General features: G+C 40.0%; 1 protein-coding gene across 1 annotated transcript in view; it reads left to right on the plus strand.

Moving 5' to 3' along the window:
• INPP5B (inositol polyphosphate-5-phosphatase B) overlaps positions 1-9548 on the plus strand; it is a 73004-nt gene extending 63456 nt beyond the window's left edge. Inside the window, 6 exon segments of the mRNA XM_044668045.1 lie at positions 735-970; positions 2437-2550; positions 4129-4213; positions 5217-5344; positions 9034-9145; positions 9399-9548. Coding sequence (XP_044523980.1) covers positions 735-970; positions 2437-2550; positions 4129-4213; positions 5217-5344; positions 9034-9145; positions 9399-9505 — 782 coding nt within the window. The 3' untranslated portion in view covers positions 9506-9548.
• Positions 9549-19980: the final 10432 nt, after the last annotated feature.

Here is a 19980-nt window from a genome sequence, read left to right on the forward strand (position 1 = left end):
AGGGCAAATATCGCCATTTTACAGATGAGGAAACCTGTTGAAATAGGCCATTGACATGTCTAAGGTCACACAGCTGGTAACAGAAATAGGACTCCTTCCTACATTTTTTGCCTTTAGATGTGGTGGTTCTCCCAATGCTCTGCTGCATTGTACTTTATGTTATTCTGTGAGAGTGCCACATACATGTGATATAACAGCCACAAGAGGGAGGCAAGCAGAGGATAGTTACTGAACTTGCGATTGCTGAGAAATGTCTTCAGTGGTTTGCTATAATAAAATATTGATTATCTACAGTTGTTTAGGTCTGTCAAATAAAGTGAATCATCTATAACATATTTTTAGTGCTGTGTGGCAGAGGAATGCCCAGGGACTGAACATTTTCCAAGGATAATTCATACACTGATTATTGAGATGACTATACTCACTACCAGCTTGGTATTGACCCCTTCTTTCTATGAGAAGAATCTAATCCATACATTTATTTTGTATTCATAATCTGTGCTATGTTAATTAGTATTTATTACCTAAAGTGTTGAATTTTTTGTTGTGTCACAATATAGTTATCTTCTCAAGTAGATCATAAGAACTTCCAGATCATCCTCCTTAGTGCCTAGTAGTGTGTTGTGAACACAATCTATTTCAATAAATACTTGCCGCTCAGTTGATTTCTTTCATACATTGTCCTTTTGATTCCCCATTCCCCTCCACTGCCTCATATCACCCTCTCTTTGTAGATTCTACCATTGAGATTGAATTGGAACTGTTTGTTAATAAAACCACTGCTACAAAGCTCAACTCAGGGGAGGACCAAATTGAAGACATTCTGGTTTTGCACCTGGAAAGGGGGAAGGATTACTTTTTGTCTGTGTCTGGGAACTACCTGCCCAGCTGTTTTGGTTCCCCTCTCCACACTTTGTGTTACATGCGGGAGCCCATCCAGGACTTGGCACCTAAAACCATTCAAGAACTGGTGAGTTAACAACACTTTATACTGAAGTGGCCCCTGCTCACAAATTAAATAATCAGGACCGAGGAATGACAAAACGACTAGATGCCCAAAGTGGAAAGGGAGAGCATTGAGTGTATCTTAAAAGTAAGACTACTTCCAAGTGGTCACCCAGCTTCTTCTTGAAGACCTTCTGTGATGGAGGCCTTTACTACCATTTCAAGCAGGCCATTCCATTGTTGGGCATCTCTAATCATTAAGTTTTATTCTGAATCAAAATTTTCCTCTCTGTAACGTCAAAACCAGATTTTCTTGTCCCCACCTCTCCAGGAGATTTGCCAAGTCTGTGGCAAATTTTATTTCCCATAGTCTTACTATTATTTTGTCTTTTATTAAATCTACTGGCCCTCACTGATGTTTTCCTCTGTCTCATTATGGCAGGGAGGCCACCCTGGGTTTTTTTTTTTATTTTTTATTTTTTATTTTAAACCCTTAACTTCTGTGTATTGACTTATAGGTGGAAGAGTGGTAAGGGTAGGCAATGGGGGTCAAGTGACTTGCCCAGGGTCACACAGCTGGGAAGTGTCTGAGGCTGGATTTGACACCCTGGCTTTTTCAAAGGCTGTTCTATTTGAATGCAAACAGTGGCAGGTACTGCTGTGTTGGAAAGGCTTTAATGACATGCCTAATGATAGGTTGTTAGTATCTTCCCTAGAAACTTGGTAACTAAGACAAGGAAGCTTCAAAGCAGTCTGCTCTAGTAGAAGTAGTTAGTAACCACATTAATGAAAAAAATGGGTCTTTTGAAAACATAGGTAAGGAAGAACTGAGGCCCAAAAATCTGAGAATATTTCTAATAAGATTCAAATAGCTAGAAGCAAGCTGTGATGCTGATTTCTGGGTGGATTTTGTCTAAGCATTTTCTACATGGGCTGTTATTCTATTCTTATGGTAGGCAGGGTCAAGGATCTGTTTTCCTGTTATAAAGATGAAAAAACAGAGGCTAGGAGAGATTGTGACTTGTCCCAGGTCACCAAGCAAATTAATGATAGAATAGCTAGAATTAAAACCCAGTCTTCCAGATTCCCAGCGTGGAATTTTATTGTTTCATTATTGTTTCAATATTGTTTCAGAGACTCATATAACTGGGAGGAAACCATAGATCATTTGTTTCAAAACCATTTATAGATAAGGGACTAGACTACACCATCCCCCTCACTAGTTATCTTGGATTGATTGTAGAGAATTTAGCCTATATTTCAGCTAATTCACTGGAACTACTCTGAACTTCTCAGAATTTGGAATAGCCCACCTGATCTAATTGACATTTTCTGCCATGGGGAATGGTAAGTTGGGTTTGTTGTATAGCAGTGCTTCCTCTCTCTCATAGATTCCCTTTTCTATCAGATCTCTTTCTTGGAGCCACTCAAGCAGAAGGGGGAAGTTATACTAGTTAGCTGAATCTTTTCATGACCATCTTTCCCTTTCAGACCTTAATGCCACTGCAGACAGAAGATGATGGAACACGGGAAGAGAAGCCTCTAGAAATCCCTAAAGAGCTCTGGATGATGGTTGATCACTTATATCGAAATGCTTCCCAGCAGGTAGATGATGCCCAAGGAACCCACGCAAGCCACCTTTAGAAAGCATCAACAAGATGCTGAAGCAGCCTTCATTTGAAGGTGGCCCTGTGGAGAGCAGCCCTCCCTCTCCAAGGAAGGGCTGTGGAGCCCAAGTCCCAAGGGCCATTTTGTTGCCAACAGCTACCTTTCCTTATGGAAACAAAATAGATGACCTCTAAAAGCTCTTGGGCACCTCTGTGGTGCTGATGTGTTGAACGAGTATTTCATTGAATGAAGCAGTGGCATGACTCTCCTCCTCGTGTCAGACCAGGAAACCTCATTTCTCTAATTTTGTTGCCATCCTTGAAGAGGGATTTAGCCTCTTGTAGAAGAAAGAAAAACTAGATTGGTAATAGGGACACCTGGTTTTAGTTCTAACTATGTCACCAACTCACTCGGTGACCTTGGGCTTAATCTTATCCATAAAATGATCTTCAAAGATCTGCATCCATAAAATAAAAATGTTGAACTGAAAGTTCTCCAGGGGCCCTTCCTTACAGCTCTAACATCCTAGGGTTCTAGGTTCTGTGAGCTTGTGTGCAGGCTTTCTGGCCATAGAAGAGGCTGATTCAGAGATAGTATGAAGAAGAACCTTGGGTAAGGAGATTTCAGGCCTGACGTCTAGGAAGTGAAATGGTTAGAGCACCAGGCCTAGAGTTAGGAAGAACTGAGTTCAGAACCAGACTCAAAAACTACTAATTGTATGACCCTGGGAAAGTCACTTGACTTCTGCCTTGGTTTCCTCATTTGCAAATGTTGATAATAATAGCACCTAGCTAAAAGGGTTGTTGTGAGGATCAAATGAGATAACTGTAGAGCATGTTTCAAATCTTGAAATCCTATATAAAAGCTGGCTATTATTATTTATTGTTATTAGAGGTAGATCTGTAGAAATGATCCCACTATTCTGTTATCTGGGAGAGAGCAAGAGAAGTTCTTGCTATACTCCTCTTCTTCTCACTTATAGATGGACTCCTTTCAATTGCATCTTAGAGTAGTGCATGCCATATTTAATGGTATAACAAACTTATACATAAGATTTTTAGACTGTTTAATAAAATCATAAATATAAAGGGTATTAGATCTGATGGCAATACATTTATCATTTTTAGTCTTGTTGATTGCATTTGGATAAGTGTTTTTTTCTGTTTGTTAATAGATTTTTTAAACATTAACATTATTTATGTTATTTATAAATTATAAAATTATAAAAATTTATAAAAATAATTAATATTTAAAAAGTCCTGTTATCAGCAAATGCAGGAAGCTTAGTCATTTACAGCTTTTCCCCTTGTACTACTGTCATCCTTATTCTGTGGAAATGGGCAGGACTTTGTAATAAATGCCTTGTCATCATAAATATGTCCCTAGTGGAGAAGGACCTGGTTACTTGTGAATTAAATTAGCCTAGGCTAGTCTGCCTACCATTCTGACCCAGAGGATTCCCAAGGCTTTCCTTTTTCTCCCGTACCTATGATTATTTCCAGCTTTAGAAACATTAAACATTAGAGATGGTCTGAAACAAACTATTTACTAGGATTAATTCTTTTCCCCTTGAAGGAAGATCTGTTTCAGCAGCCAGGTCTGAGGTCTGAGTTTGAGCTGATTCGTGACTGTTTGGACACTGGAATGCCCGACACCCTCTGTATCCTTCTCCCATTAAATATGTGTTTGCTGCTCAGAAGAGATGTTTCTCTAGGGACTGGGAGCCATCTGAGGAGGAGGCTCTCTTCCATGTTTTTTCATCCTCTACTCTGGCAGATAATTGAGAAGTGGGAGGATCTAGAAAGGAGACCTTCTGTCTACCATCCCCTTCTAGTAGGGAAAATCAATCAATTAATAAACATTTACTAAGTGCCTACTATGGCCAGGTACTGTGCTAAGTGCTGGGGATATAAAATGAGGCCAAAAAGAGAGGCCAAAGTCCCTTCCTTCAAGAAACTTACAATCAAATGGGGCAGACAACATGAAAACAAATAAAAGCAAAGCAAGCTAAATACAGGATAAATAGGAAATAATTAAGAAAGGAATTAAGGAATTAAGGGATATTGGGAAAGACTTCCTTTAAGAGGTGGGATTTTAGTTGGAACTGGAAGGAAGTCTGGGAAGGTCAATAGTCAGTGGGAAAGAGGGAGAGCTTTCTAGTCACGAGGAACAGCCAGAGAAAAGGGTCAGAGGTGAGAGATGGTGTATCTGTTTTGTGGAATAGCCTAGAGGCCAGTGCCACTGTATTGAAGTGTACATATTGAGGAGTAAGGTGTAAGAAGCCAGGAAAGTGAGGAGGGGGCTACAGATACCAAACCAAATATTTTTTATTTGATCCTACAGGCAATAGGAAGCCACTGGAGTTTATTGAGTAGTAGAGGGTGACATGATCAAATTTGTGTTTTAAGAAAATCACTTTAGCTGAATGGAGAATGAATTGGAGTGGAGAGAGATGAAGAAGGCAGACTTACTAGCAGGTTATTGCAGTCATCGAGGCATGAGGCAATGAGGACCTGCCCTAGAGGCCTGGCAGTGTCATAAGAGAGAAGGGAGTATATTTGAGAGATGGTACAAAGGTAACATCGACAGGCCTGGGAACCAGCTTGTCATTTTCCTCACCATAGACAACAGGGTTTGATTATTCCTTAACCATGCCACAAAAGCTGGGAGCAATCACTCTGTGGCCGAGGCCCTGCTGCTTTTCCTGGAGAGTCTGCCGGAGCCTGTCATCTGTTACGGCTTCTATGAAACTTGTTTGGAGAATTCAAGCAACTCTCCATTGAGTAAACAGGTAAGAATCAATTCTGTGTCCCATAATATTGTCTATAAGAAACTAATTTAAAGCCAGGAGATAGGTAAAGGTAAGGGGCTGGAGCAAAATCTACCGTGCTTCAGCTAAAGTTAAAAAAGTAGGAGTAGCAATTATGATCTTGGACAAAGCAAAAGGGAAAATTGACCTAATTAAAAGAGATAAAAAAGGAAATGATATACTGATAAAAGGGACTGTAGACAATGAAGTAATCAGTATTAAATATATAGGCACCAAAAGGGATAGCATCTAAATTCCTAAAGGAGAAATTATGTGTTACAAGAGGAAATAGACAATAAAATTATATTAGTAGGAGACATTAACCTTTCCTCCTCAGAATTAGATAAAACAACCCCCCCCAAAATAAGAAATAAATTAAGGTGAGTAGAATTTTAGAAAAGTTAAATATGATAGACCTCTGTAGAAAACTGAACAGGAATAGAAAGGAATGTATTTTTTTCTCAGCAATATATGGCACCTTTACAAAAACTGATCATATAAATCAGTGGTTCCCAAACTTTTTTGGCCTACTGCCCCCTTTCCAGAAAAAATATTACTTGGCACCCCTGGAAATTAAATTTTTTAAATTTTTAATAGCAATTAATAGGAAAGATAAATGCACCTGTGGCCATCACCGCTCCCCTGGATCGCTGCAGCACCCACCGGGGGTGGTGGCGCCCACTTTGGGAATCACTGATATAAATCAAATCAAATAAAAATATATCAAATAATAATCACATAAAATCCATACACCCAAATGCAGAAAAGCAAAAATATTAAATGCATCCTTTTCAGACCATAATGCTATAAAAATTACACCAAACAAAGGGCTAGAGAAGAAAAAAATAAAAAAATTAATTGGAAACTAAATAATATCTTATCTTAAAGAATGAGTGGGTCAAAGAACAAATCATAGAAACAATCAACAGTTTCACTGAAGAGAATGACAACCCCAAGGGACTCATGATGAAAAATGCTAAGTGTAGCCAAAGAAGGAACTGTTAGAGGCTGACTTCAGATCAAAACATGCCATTTTTCACTTTACTTCTTTCATGAGTTTTTAAAATTGTATATGTAATAATGTGTCTTTTTTTTGAGGTATGAGGAATATGGAAATACATATTGCATGACAACACTAGTATAACCTACATCAGACTATTACTGCTTGGTGAGGTAATAGGGGGGAGGAGAGAAAGAGGGAAAGAATCCAAATCACAAAATGTCAGGTAACAATTGTCAAAAATGGTTTCTACATGTAATTGAAAATAGATTTAAAAAATTTTTTAAAAAGCAAAAATCAATCCTGTGTCCATAACTGGGTGCAGGGAAGAAAAAAAATTCATGTAATGCTTGATGGAGAATTTGGCCCTGAGAGCAGAGTGTGGGAGTAGTTTTAGATCAAGCATTGGAATTAAAGCAGATGGATATGGTCACAGGATGGTAGATTTAGGTGGGACCAACGTTTTAAAGATAAAACTGAGGCCTAGAATTATTGTCAGGAATGATGGCTGAAGCTACCAAGGCTTTAGTGAATTAAATTCAGTAGGTAAAATAGATCCCAAGCTTACCTCTAAAAAAAGAAATCAGAGAAGATACCTTGCCCTGCTTTATTTCAGAGGTGGGGGACCAGGAGTGTGGAACAGTTTATATAATGTCAGACTTTTAAAATTACATTGGTTAGGGGGCAGCTGGGTAGCTCAGTGGATTGAGAGTCAGGCCTAGAGACAGGAGGTCCTGGGTTAAAATTTGACCTCAGATACTTCCCAGCTGTGTGACCCTGGGCAAGTCACTTGACCCCCATTGTCTACCCTTACCACTCTTCTGCCTTGGAGCCAATACACAGTATTGACTCCAAGATGGAAGGTAAGGGTTTAAAAAAATTACATTGGTTAGCTTTGCAGAATTTTTTTCTTCATTACAAGTGATAATTCTGGGTAGAAGGATAGAGTAGGAAAAACAGGTGGTGTGAAAACAAAAGCTAGTGATAAAAATTTCTAAAAAAAAATCCTCTCACCTCACAGAATCATAGGTATGTGGGTTTAAAATGCCTTCTGAAGGGGCAGCTAGGTAGCACAGTGCATAAAGTGCCAGGCCTGGAGTTTGGAGGATCTGGGTTCAAATCTGGTCTCAGATACTTCCTAGCTGTGTGATCCTGGATAAGTCATTTGACTCTGATTGTCTAGTCCTTGCCACTCTTCTGTCTTTGAATTAATACTGACAGAAGTGAAGGGTTTAAAAAAGAAAAAAGGAAACAAAAAAGAAAATGCCCTTTGGGGTAAGGTAATCTAACTCTTACTTGAATAAGTATTCCTTCTACTGCAATAGTTTCAACAAGTAGACATCCAGCATCTCCCTGTACATGAATAGGGCGAGCCTCTGTCTGATCACTTTCTCCTTTGCCTTTCTGTTATCCTCAAGAAATTGAGGCTGTAAAAAAAATCCCTAAAATAATAGTAATCTTTAATCCCTAATAATGATCCCTAAAAAAAATAAGAATAGCTGATCCCTTTCCATTTCACTTGAGCCTATTGACTATTTTCCTAGCGTATCCCATGTAAATTATTCCTCCATTCAACAGTATTATTGAGTACTTTGTGAAAGTCATTTGTGTGTTTAAGGAGGGCACCGATAACAGATGAATTTAGTAAGATTACATAGTGGTTTTTTTTAAACAGGGAAATTTGCTTGTCTAATTCTGGGTGCTCCCCTTTCCCTTTTCCTCTATCCAGGAGCAAGCATTTAAAAGGCCAGTGATGGGGCCATCTGGGTGGATTGAGAGCCAGGCTCAGAGATGGGAGGTTCTGGATTCAAATGTGACTGCAGACACTTCCTAGCTGTGTGACCCTGGGCAAGTCATTTAATCCCCATTGCCTAGTCCTTACCACTCTTCTGCATTAGAACCAATACGCAGTATTGATTCTAAGATGGAAGGCACAGGTTTTAAAAAATAAATAGATAAAAGACCAATGATATTAGAGCTCTTATCAAGAGGAGAATTAGAAATAAAGGAGAAGGGGCAGCTAGCTAGGTGGCTCAGTGGATAGAGAACCATTGTCATCTCAGAAACTAAAATTCGAGGCTTTATTGCCTAAAAATTTGACTCAGGTGTTGCTCTATTGACAACTGGAAGAATTGAGCATTGAGCTACCCTTTTTTTTTCTTTGTTTTTAATTTCTAAATTTTAAAAAACCCTTACTCTTCATCTTGCAATCAATACTATATATTGGTTTCAAGGCAAAAGATCCATAAGGCTAGGCAATGGGTGTTAAGTGTCTTGCCCAGGGTCACACAACTGGGAAATGTCTGAGCCTAGATTTGAACCCAGGACTTCCCATCCCTGGGTCTGGCTCTCAATCCACTGAGCTACCTAACTGCCCTCTGAACTATCTATTTTTGAAAACTTTTTTTGTCTTTTTTTTTTTAAACTCTTACCTTCTGTCTTTAGAATCAATATTGTGTATTGGTTTTAAGGCAGAAGAGTGATAAGGGCTGGGCCATGGGAGTTAAGTGACTTGCCCAGGGTCACACAGTCAGGAAGTGTCAGAGGCCAGGTTTGGAACCCAGCATCTCCCGTGTCCGGGCCTGGCTTTCAATCTACTGAGCCACCCAGCTGCCCCCTGAACTACCTTTTAATAAAAAATAAACTAACAAAGTTTTCCTCCTTCTTCTAGATCATCTCTACTCTCCCCACTTGCCACAAAAATGTCTTCAATTATTTGATGGCATTTCTGAGAGAGTTACTATACAATTCAGGGAAGAACCATTTGGATGAGAAAATTTTAGGTGAGCATCACTGTATCTATGCATCCTGAGGGGCTCATTTGTGGTCAGGGAAGTGGGCCAAGTTCTAAGGTCTTCTCAGGATTTAACTGGGGCAAAATATACCCTTCCTGAAATATCTTTCATACGTTTTTACTGTGAACAATGACAAATGTTGCTTTTGTGCCCTTCTCGGAGCCTAGAACAACACAACATCAGGCAAAGCCTCCTTGTACCAAAGCAATTGTTTTTTGTTTTGTTTTGTTTTTTTATGCAGCTAGCACATTTGGCAGCTTGCTGCTCCGTTCCCCAGCTGGTCACCAAAAGCCAGATGTGACAGAGAAGAAGAAGGCTCAGGACTTCATCAACCAGTTCCTTGTGTGAGGATTCAGCATCTCCTGAGGGACACACACACACACACACACACACACACACACACACACACACACACACCTCCTCCCTAGCTGTTTCAGCTCAGAGATCCCTTTGGGCTCCTTCTAGGGAGTCCCTTTGGGAGCCAGGATGCCAGTTGACCGATTTCCGAGCACAGCTTCCATTTCTAGCCCTTGTTGTCAGCACACCAACACTTTGAATGATAAAGAACGTTGGGTATCACGGTCTGAGGAAAACTAGCCAGTAGAACTGATATTCAATGTTCCATTGTTTATTTAATATACATATATAAATAGTTCTTTACAGTTTCCTTTTTTTTAAAAAAAAAAAAAAAGAGGGAAAGAGGTTGAAAACAACCCCAATAAATACTATTAGCTCCTTTTTGTGTTCACCTTGCTCATCCTAGAGCCACCCGGCTAGCTTGGGCGGCTGGTCACGCAAAGATCAGATGTCACTTTATTAAACACTTGGAGTCCCTGCAGAGCAAGTTGGCAGGTTTGCAGGAGCTAGACCAGCCTCGGGGGCCTTTTCTGGAGCTTGTTTGGGGCCCCTGTGCTCTCCTATGAGCTCAGGGATGCCCATGCCTGCTCCTCCCTCCACATACATCCACAAAGAGGATGGGACAGCCTGGACCTGGCCAAAGAACCTTCGCCAGCCGAACGAGGACTTGGAAATGCTGGTGAAGCGGACGTTCTCAGCCCGCTCATCTCCCGCACTGTAGATACTTTACCTCCCTGACAAGTGTAATATATTTTGACGATAAATGTATTTTTAACAGCGTTTGGCGTAGCTGTGATTTGTTATCGCTCCTAGTCATGTCAGTTCTCAACATCTTTAGACTGGTGTTGGAGATTCTGGTTTAAAAACTGGTTTTCAAGGGGGCAGCTGGGTAGCTCAGTGGATTGAGAGTCAGGCCTAGAGACAGGAGGTCCTAGGTTCAAATCCGGCCTCAGACACTTCCCAGCTGTGTGACCCTGGGCAAGTCACTTGACCCCCACTGCCTACCCTTACCACTCTTCCACCTATGAGCCAATACACAGAAGTTAAGGGTTTAAAAAAAAAATCAGTTTTCAAGGCATTTTGTCCAGCAGTGTGGTGATTAGTTCTCCGTCACCTTAGGGGAAGAAGCAGTCATGGTCTGCTTTGCTTTCCTTTGGGATTGCTTGACCCTGGATGGGAACAACAGGACAGACAAGTTCTGTTGGTTCAGTGTCTCTGCCTCTTTCCTTGGAAGGAGGCTCCTTTAGAGTCAGATTCTTAAGGGTTGATAATTCAGTCCAACTTTCTATGTCACACAGGAATCTCTGATAATAGCAGCTGGCATTTCAATTATGCTTTAAAGTTTGCAAGCTGCTTTCCAAAATTCTGAGCTGATCCATAGGAGAATCCTGGAAGGTAGTGTCTGTATTATCCTCATTTTATAGATGAAGAAATTGAGGCTCATAGTTGTGATTTGTCCAGGATCACCAGCTGGTAAGTTTCAGAGTTAGATTTTAAATCTCTGATTGTAGGTCTAGCACTCTTTCCATTAGTCCACACTGCCTCATATGACCCCATCTCTGCTTGAATACTCCTAAATAATGGGGAGCTTACTACATCTCAAGACAGTCTATCACACTGTAGCTCTAATTGTTTATAAAGTTCTTCCTCATACTGTGCAACAATCTGCTTCCCCTGAGACTTCTGTCCTGTGATCCTAGATCTGCCCCTGAGAGCTATGCAAGTTATCACCTTTTCCCCATGACAGACCATTCACATTCTCTTTCAAGTTTTTTATTGTTTAGATGACATATAACTCAGTTCCTTCAGCTGTTCTCTGGTGGGCCCAATGCTGGTCGCCTCATCATGGCGCCCCCTCAAGATAACTTCAGCTTGTCAATTTACTTCTTAAAATTCCAGTGTGATCTGACAGAAGCGTAAAATAACGATCTCTTCTGTATCTCATCCTAGATACCGGGGCAGTTAATGAACCCTGAAATATCATTTTGTTTGGCTGCCAAAGAAAATTCTTCTTTTTTACTCTTTTTTCCATCATGCATTATAGAGTTGATATATTTGAGCCCAATTCCATCATAGTACAGTGTTATTTTCAACTACAAAGACTTTATTTTTCTTGAATCCTAATGTATTTTCATTCATACACATCTGCTTCTTAGAAAGTTTTTCAGTTTTATTCTCTTTACTGTGATAGTAAAATCTGAAATGATTGAGGTTATTTGTTGTAAATAACAAAAGTTGGATTTCCAAGCATATTGATTTATTAAGCAATGAATGCCAGTTGCATAACAAATAGGATGAGGCCTCTTCAGCTTGGCACTGAACCCCAAATACAGGGGGGACAGATTTTTCTGCACTGAAAGAAAACAATTAGCAGAATATAAACTAGGATACCAGATTAGCTGATAATGATTTCTAACTGGAGGAAAGAATAGGGACTTTCTAAATTGGGAGGGGGAGAGCAGACAGATACAATTCCCTGAAATCAGAAAAAAAGGTGTCTCACTTCTTCTCAAGTGTCTTTATTCAATCAAAGGAACAAGGAAATAGTTACTGACCTTTCAGTACAAGACCAATTTTCAGAGAGAACATATGAGCTGTTTTAGTTGTACAAGTGTGAGAAAACTCCTTGCATCAGTCTTTGGATCTGACTGGGTTTCTGGTCAACATAATCTAGGTCTTGAGTTAAGTATTAAACAGGTCAAATATATATTTTTCAGACACATTCTTTTAGCAAATCAATTCATGATTTAAGAGCATCCAGATTTAAAAATTTTTTGTTTTTCTATCTGTATTTATTTCCTTTTCTTTTTTTAAACCCTTACTTTCTGTCTTAGAATCAATGCCATGTATTGGTTCCAAGGCAGAAGAGTGGGAAGGGCTAGGCAGTGAGGGGTTAAATGACTTGTCCAGGAAGTATCTGAGGCCAGATTTTAACTTAGGATCTCCTATCTCTGGCCTGACTCTCAGTCCTCTAAGCTACCCAGCTGCTCCCTTCTATCTACATTTCTGATAGACTGGTTTCTCAGATTTTATAACATAAGAAAAAACTCTAGAAACATGGTATCATATACAATATCACATATTTAAAACATGAAATAAAACATGTTACCAGTCAGATGACATCAATTCAACAGAATGCATTTCCAAATTATCTTGTATAAAACCCAATACAGAAAAAATCTAGCATGGAAGAACCACGTTAAATTTAAAAGAAATGTAATTGTTCCATATTGAACCACTCATTCCATATAGAATCATCACATTATATAGTCAAGGAATTAATAACAATATTTTTTCATTTTTTATTATTACTATTTAGCAATAACAATAGTTATAATTTATATATCACTTACCATGCCAAGCATTTTACAATCATTATATCATTTTCATCCTTACTGCAACCCTGGGAGGTAGGGAATATTATTATTTTCCTCTTTATAGATCAGGAAACAGGTAAACAGAGATAAGATAATTTGCTCAAGGTCACACAGCCATAAATTTCTGAGACCAGAGTGTATCTCAGATTTCTCTGATCCATATGTTTTTTCTAGCATTTTTTTCCTTTGCATCAGGTGCCATAATTAATATTGCACCACCTCACAATTTATTTAAGGGACAAATCTTGACCAAATCAAATTTAGATTTACAACCACAAAATCCAAATCTTAATTTCCTGGGACTATTAACTTGTGTTTTAAAATTTAAAATCCAGAGTTAACAATTAGCTCACTTTCAAAGGTTCTCAGTAGTACTTTCACCTTTCTATAAACTTTTTATTTTCTTTCAAACATCACCGAGAGAGCCAAATCAGTTCCTTTCATTTTCATAATCTAGCCCCACCCCTCTCTTTCCCTAAGGCTTTTCAGTTTTAACTTCCAGTGAAAGATAGGGAGAGAATCCAAGTGGCAGCCTCAAATTCCCATCCTCTTGAAATATCTCACAAACCCTTTCAAGTAGCTGTAAACAAACAAAAGGACATTGAAACAATAACTAGTTGATTAGTATGGGGCCACCTTTCAGAGAAGACATATGGGTTGCTTAGATTTATAATTATGAGAAAACTCTTTACATCACATAACCCAAGTCCTTGGTTAAGGGGTTCAGATTCCCAGGCACATAGGATTAGGTTCAAATAATGCTCAGTTTCCACAATCATTGCCTTCTTTAGAGTCTGTGCAGAAAAGAGCAAAATTTGACTGAAAGTTGCCCTGTGGTGTTTAACATATCATTAATATCCCATTTGCACTGTGGTTTGCTTCCCACCCCCTCCCCCCCCCCCAAAAAAAAAACCACCAAGGTGAACTATGGGTAAAATGACATCAGTTGCTTGGGAATAGCAGGGCAACAACTGCCCAACCAAATGACCCCTTTTTTAGTAACTAATAGAGATAAAAAGCATTCCTGAAAACCTCTCGGAGCCTTTCTATTAGCAGGTCTTTCTACTACCACACTTTTGCCATCACCATGCCTTTCCACTACCAAGGCATTCTACCACCTTCCTCCCTCTCTCAATAAAGCTTGTTCCCATGAAGATTGTTTGAGTCATTAATTTTTTGGACAAGACCCTAATTTTATACACATATCCCTGATCCCCTTCACTCTTGCTTTGGAGCTTTAGAAGATTCTAAAGACTGGTCTTTTAAGGGGCAGAGTATTAGTTTCTAATCATATCCCAAACTAAAATTACACAACTCGGATAAATTGCAAAAGTTACCCTTTAGGGTTCTTAAGAACTTACAAATGCATGGTTTCTTCCTCAGTTTCTTTGGTGATTTGGCTTCTAGTTTATTTAAACAATTTATTCTGTTTTATAAAGATTTGAAAGTTCTACTTCAGCCTTTTCAAAAAACATTCCTAGTTCCTGCCCATCTCCCCCCTCCCTTCCTGTCATTGTGAATATCTATCCAGGTTCTATGCCTTGGCTATGGTGGGAAGGGGGTAGAGAATCCCTCCTTGTTGACTTCTCTTCAATTTAAATTGCCCTTCTGTTCCTTAAGTTTTACTAATTTTTAAGTTGCTCCCCAATTTAAAAAAGCTTTTTATTCATGATGAAGAAAGGGTTAACAAGAGGCATCTATTAATCTGAAATGCAAAATAAATGCCTATTTTCCTCCCTTCACTCTGGGATTCCTTTTAAACTAGCTGCTTTCCTTCATATACTATAATAATAGATCTATCAATCTTTTTTTTAAACCCAGACCTCCTATCTTAGAATAAATAGGCAGAAGAGTGGTAAGGACTAGGCAATGGGGGTTAGGTGAGTTGCCCAGGGTCACACAGATAGGAAGTGTCTGAGATCAAATTTGAACCTAGGACCTCCCATCTCTAGGCTGGGCTCTCAATAAACTTGAGTCACCTAGCAGTCCCTTCAGAGTTCTATCCATCTTTAGGGGAAAAGTGATCTAAGTGCTGTTCACCCTTGAAAATTTCACAGAATTTAATTCCCATTTTTTCTTAAAACAAATTCTATAGAATGGTACTCAAAACTCCTTAAGTGATTTCAACATATGTTAAGCTTCTGCTAAATGCCCTATCAGATAGGACAAAAAGAAGGGACTAAGTTCCTTATTATTACTTATCTCAATGGAATCAGCCTATCTCAGACATTTCCCAATGCCAAATTCTTCCCTTCAGAAAAGGAGAAAAGTTGTTTATGTTTAATCTGCAAATTTATAAAATCTACTAAGATGTTTTAGCAGTTACCATAATTTAGATAGTTACAGTAAAGATATTACATATCAATTGGAAATTCAGTGTCCAATTTCATTTTATAATGTCACAAATTTCTACAAACCAGGAAAAAGGTTTCCTTTCTTTGATTATATGATTTTTTTCTTTGCAATACCATCCTGGCCAGGGCTGAAATGCAGAGGGAAAGTATCTTGCAAGTTTGTTTTTCTTTTGCTGCAATCTCCCTCTAAAAAGTAGGAGTTAGTTCCTACTTACTGGGACAGAGAGTTTGGCATCAGATTATTCAAATCTGAGAGAACTGTTTCAAGTATGAAACTACAGAACTCTAGCACTCTAAACTCTCTAGCTGTAGCTTTTTACAGAAGTCTTTATGGCTGACTAATTTTCCCCTTAGAAATTTTTCAAGGTAGCAGAATCTACAAACCCTAAACTTGATACAAGACAAAGATTTTTCTGAGCATTTTACAAAGGCATAAAAATAGAGACAAAATGATAAGAAAAAGTTTGTGCATAGTTTTCCAAAACTTGCACTCAATAACGGGAAGTTCCTTTTTCAAGTCAATTTTGGGACCCATTTGGATTTTTATATATTTTATCATAATTTGAGAGTTCTGTCTTTTAATCACTCCCCTCCACTCCTGTATAGGAATCTGTGCCAGGCCAATAAGAATTTCCCTAAAGGTGTATCAATTTAACAGCACATTTCCCTGGTCTCATGGCAAGAGAAATTTTTCCAGGTTTCCCATTGGGATGCTACTTCTGGATCTCATAATTTCCCCAAGGGAATTTCCCCAACGGTGTGGCGGTTTACCAATTCCCTTGAAGGGATTTCTTTAGGCCATCTGCTGTTTTTCATCCTTCTATTCAAAGAGAACAATGACATCACTGGTTGATGTCTTGACTTGCACACGAATTATATTTAAGTGAGGTAGAGTTGCACAAAGTTGTCAGCCTTACTCTTTCTTCCAGAGTCATCACAATCGAGTTGCAAGACAAAAGTCAGGAAAACTGGAGATGACCCAGGAAGCTGTGGAAGACCTTGACTTCTTTGATGTCTGACTAAGCTCTGGGCACTCCACAGTGCCTACTTCAGCTGCCTTCATAGCCATTGGAACAAATTGTTTTCATTTGCCCATTCTGCTAGGGGATGTCTACGTGTGCTTGGGGTAGGAATCCCCTAACTCAGTGAGAGTTTTGAGGCCTATTGGTCTGCTGAGAGAGTTTTACCGGAGCATAGCCACTGTTCATGCTCCAGTTTCTTGGAGTCATAGGTGAGAATTGAGTGACAGGTAGACACCAAAGGTGAGCAGCCCTGAAAAGTTCTCCCTTAACATCTCATCCCTCCCCCCACCCCTACAGTGTGGGGGGGCCTACCTTCTTGAACAACATTGGAAGCTAACCTTTCCCAGAAATGTGAGGGCTTTCCTAATTCTTCCTCAGCAAGCAATGTAGGGGGTTTGCCTTCTCCAGCAAATAATGGGGGGTGGGGGGTGGGGTGGGAGAGGGTAGCTATCTTAGCTTTGAAGAAATGAAATTGAGGAAGGAATCTAACCTCTAGGGCAATCTTCCTCTGAGATGTTTCTTGGTCAAAGGTTAACTGGATTACTCTAGGGAGTTTTTCTGATAATTCTTAGTGGCCAGAGTCCTATCTCTTGACTTGGCTGGGCATACCAAAGAAACTAGGAATAGTTTTGGATATTTTGATAATGTAATGTTTTCAAATTAGGGGGAAAACCATATGAAATAGAGCAGAGTGCTTTTGGTCATGGTTTAGACACAGGGCACACATGGGCACAACCTCAGATCCTCATTCTCATCTGTTGTCAACTCCTGTGGATTTTACCTCTATCATATTACATATGGACTACTGTAGTGGTCTCATTCTCCCTCTGCCTCAAATTTCTTTTCACTCTAGTTCAACTACTACTTATTTGTCAGATCCCTATCACTCCCTTCTCCATAAACTCCAGTGGCTTTCTATTACCTCTGGCACCAACTTCTCCATCATTCAAAACTCTTCATAACCAGGTCCTTACCTTTCAAAATACCTTACAACCCTCCCCCAAACTTTAATCCAGTGACCAAGGTCTCCTGGTTGTTTGTTAAACAAGACATTCATCTCCCAGCTTCAGGAATTTCCCTTGGCTGTCCCCCAGCTCCGGAATGCCCTTTCTCCTTATCTCTGCCTCTAGCTTCCTTCAAGTTCAGCTACAATCTTACCTTCTTCTGAATGTCTTCCCAATCTCCTTAATACTTCTTAATGCCTTCACTTGGAAATTAGCTCTAATTTATCCTGTGTGTATACATATATGTATGTGCCTATGCATGTATATGTATGCATGTGTATACATGCATGCCTATATTTATGCATATAGTTAGTATATAGTTATTTGCATGTTATCTTTTCCATTAGAGAATTCCTTAAGACCAGAGACTTTTATCTTGCTTTGTATTTTTGGTCTTTAGCATAGTACCCAGCACATTGAAGGTGCTTAAATGCTTGTGGACTAATTTGTTTCTACAGTCATGACTGACTCTATCTGACTCCATTTGGGATTTTCTTGGCAAATATCCTGTTGTGGTTTGCCATTTCCTTTTCTAGTTCATTGTACAGATGCAGAACTAAGGCAAACAGTTAAGTGACTTGCTCAGGATCACACAGCTAGTGTCTGAGGCTGGATTTGAACTCATGATGATAAGTCTTCTGGATCCCAAGCCCAGTGTTCTATCCACTGTGCCACCTAGCTAGCTGCCCAACTGACTCTTTAGTTCCTGCCTACTTTTGAAACCCAATTTTGTCATATCCTCAGGCAAGTTTGACAAGTACTGAATGTCATCTTAGTCCCAGTTATTCAAATAGCTAATGATCTCTAATTTTATCCATTCTTGCCAACTGATACTGTACAATTCTTGCCTATATACTTCAGTGAGTCAAAGGGGAACTTCCAGAATATCTTGAGATATTCATGGAGTACAAAGGTTATCTGTTGGTTATTGTTATTGCCATTCTGTGATTAGCCCAACTTTTTCTAACACTCATCTATTAGAGATTTTATTCCAGTTGTTCATAAGACTTTATAAGTTGCAGCTTAATGGGCCTCTCCATTTCCCTCTGAGTGATACTTGATTTTAATTTTTTAGAGATTAGTGGTTCATGTCTCAAAGCTATAAAACATTAGAACAGGGATATTAATAAGATAAGTTCTTTTTTTTTTAAACCCTTAATTTCGGTGTATTGTCTCATAGGTGGAAGAGTGGCAAGGGTGGGCAATGGGGGTCAAGTGACTTGCCCAGGGTCACACAGCTGGGAAGTGGCTGAGGCCGGGTTTGAACCTAGGACCTCCTGTCTCTAGGCCTGACTCTGACTCCACTGAGCTACCCAGCTGCCCAAGATAAGTTCTTGCTTCTTGAGGATTCGGGAAAATTGTAAAACTCCTTAGTTGTTGATTAAAAAAAAAAGTGGAACAGAACAGGGTTGAAGATGGCACTGTACCATGCCACAAGAAACCTCTGTAGCTTTGATCCATTAATAGATATTCTTTAAGGGTATATGGATGTGGAGTTGGTTGTCTTAAAGCCCACAATCCTCCATCTTGTGCACAAAAATGTCTGGAGAGATGCTGAACATCTAAATTTCAATGAGGCATCTGAAAATGTCTCAAGAATTTGCCTCATTGAGCAGCCTATAATCTTGTTGATATACTAGCTCACATTTATGTAGCATTTTGAAGGCTTGTTAAATAAATGCGCCACCTACCTTATGCAATCCCCATAACCTATCCAGGCAGGCACTATCATCTTCCTTCTTAAAACGGAGGTTCAAGGCTCTTAAAGTTTTGCCCAGGCAATAAAGTCTGAGGCAAGATTGAAGCCGTGTTCATTCTGCTCCCAAATTCACACTATCCACCACAATGCTTTTCGCTTAGCTCACAAATCTATAGCTCTTTAAGGTTTGCAAACTGGTAGGGGGAATTTCCTTACCCACAGTTCCCCCTGCTAATGAAATCACAGGTCTACGGTCCCTCCAAAAAGTTAGCAAAACCCTGGCAGGGCTTATTTGTCGTCTACGTATGCTGGCTTTCAGTGATCGCCAATTCCCTAAAAGCACACAAACCATCTGTTTAATAATTTGCCCCGGCTCTCCGCCAGGGATGGACCTCGAATTCATCAGTAGCTAGTTTGGGGCTACACCAAACCCTCCCTTCCCGCTCCCCCCTCCCCGGCATTTAAGGGTTAGGCTGTGGGCAGGAAAGGGGAGGTACAGTGACAGGAGTTGGCAGAAATTAAGAAGGGTATAGCCCTTCTCCTTCTCAGGGTGCCAAGTCGATTATCCGCGAACTGAGCCGCGAAGAGCGCCAGGCGCTCCAGGGTCCGCTTCTCCCGCGGGTTCTTCCTCACGGTACGGCCCAAGTGCCCTCGTGGTCGGCCCGGGCAGTTCTTTTTGGTGCCTAACCTTGGGCAGTGCAGCTGCAGCACTGAGAGAAGAACGCAGGCCAGCCGAGGGGGCACGATGGCCTCCGGACCTTATTAAGGGTTTTCTCTTTTCGCTCTCTGGGCAGGAGCCAAACAGAGAGACGGTGCACGGGATGAGACCGAGACCGTGACCGAGAGACACACAGAGACAGAGACAGAAGGGGGGAAGAAACAAAATAGGAGGAGGGCAGGGAAGTGGGTAAAGAAAAAAGGAGAGAGAATGCGAGAGATGGTGATCGAGGCCCAGAGACCAAGAGAGAGACAAGGACAGAGTGAATGAAGTCGGGAGAGCTGGAGAAGGG

Source organism: Gracilinanus agilis, chromosome 3, assembly GCF_016433145.1.
Source record: "Gracilinanus agilis isolate LMUSP501 chromosome 3, AgileGrace, whole genome shotgun sequence".
Classification (NCBI taxonomy): domain Eukaryota; kingdom Metazoa; phylum Chordata; class Mammalia; order Didelphimorphia; family Didelphidae; genus Gracilinanus; species Gracilinanus agilis.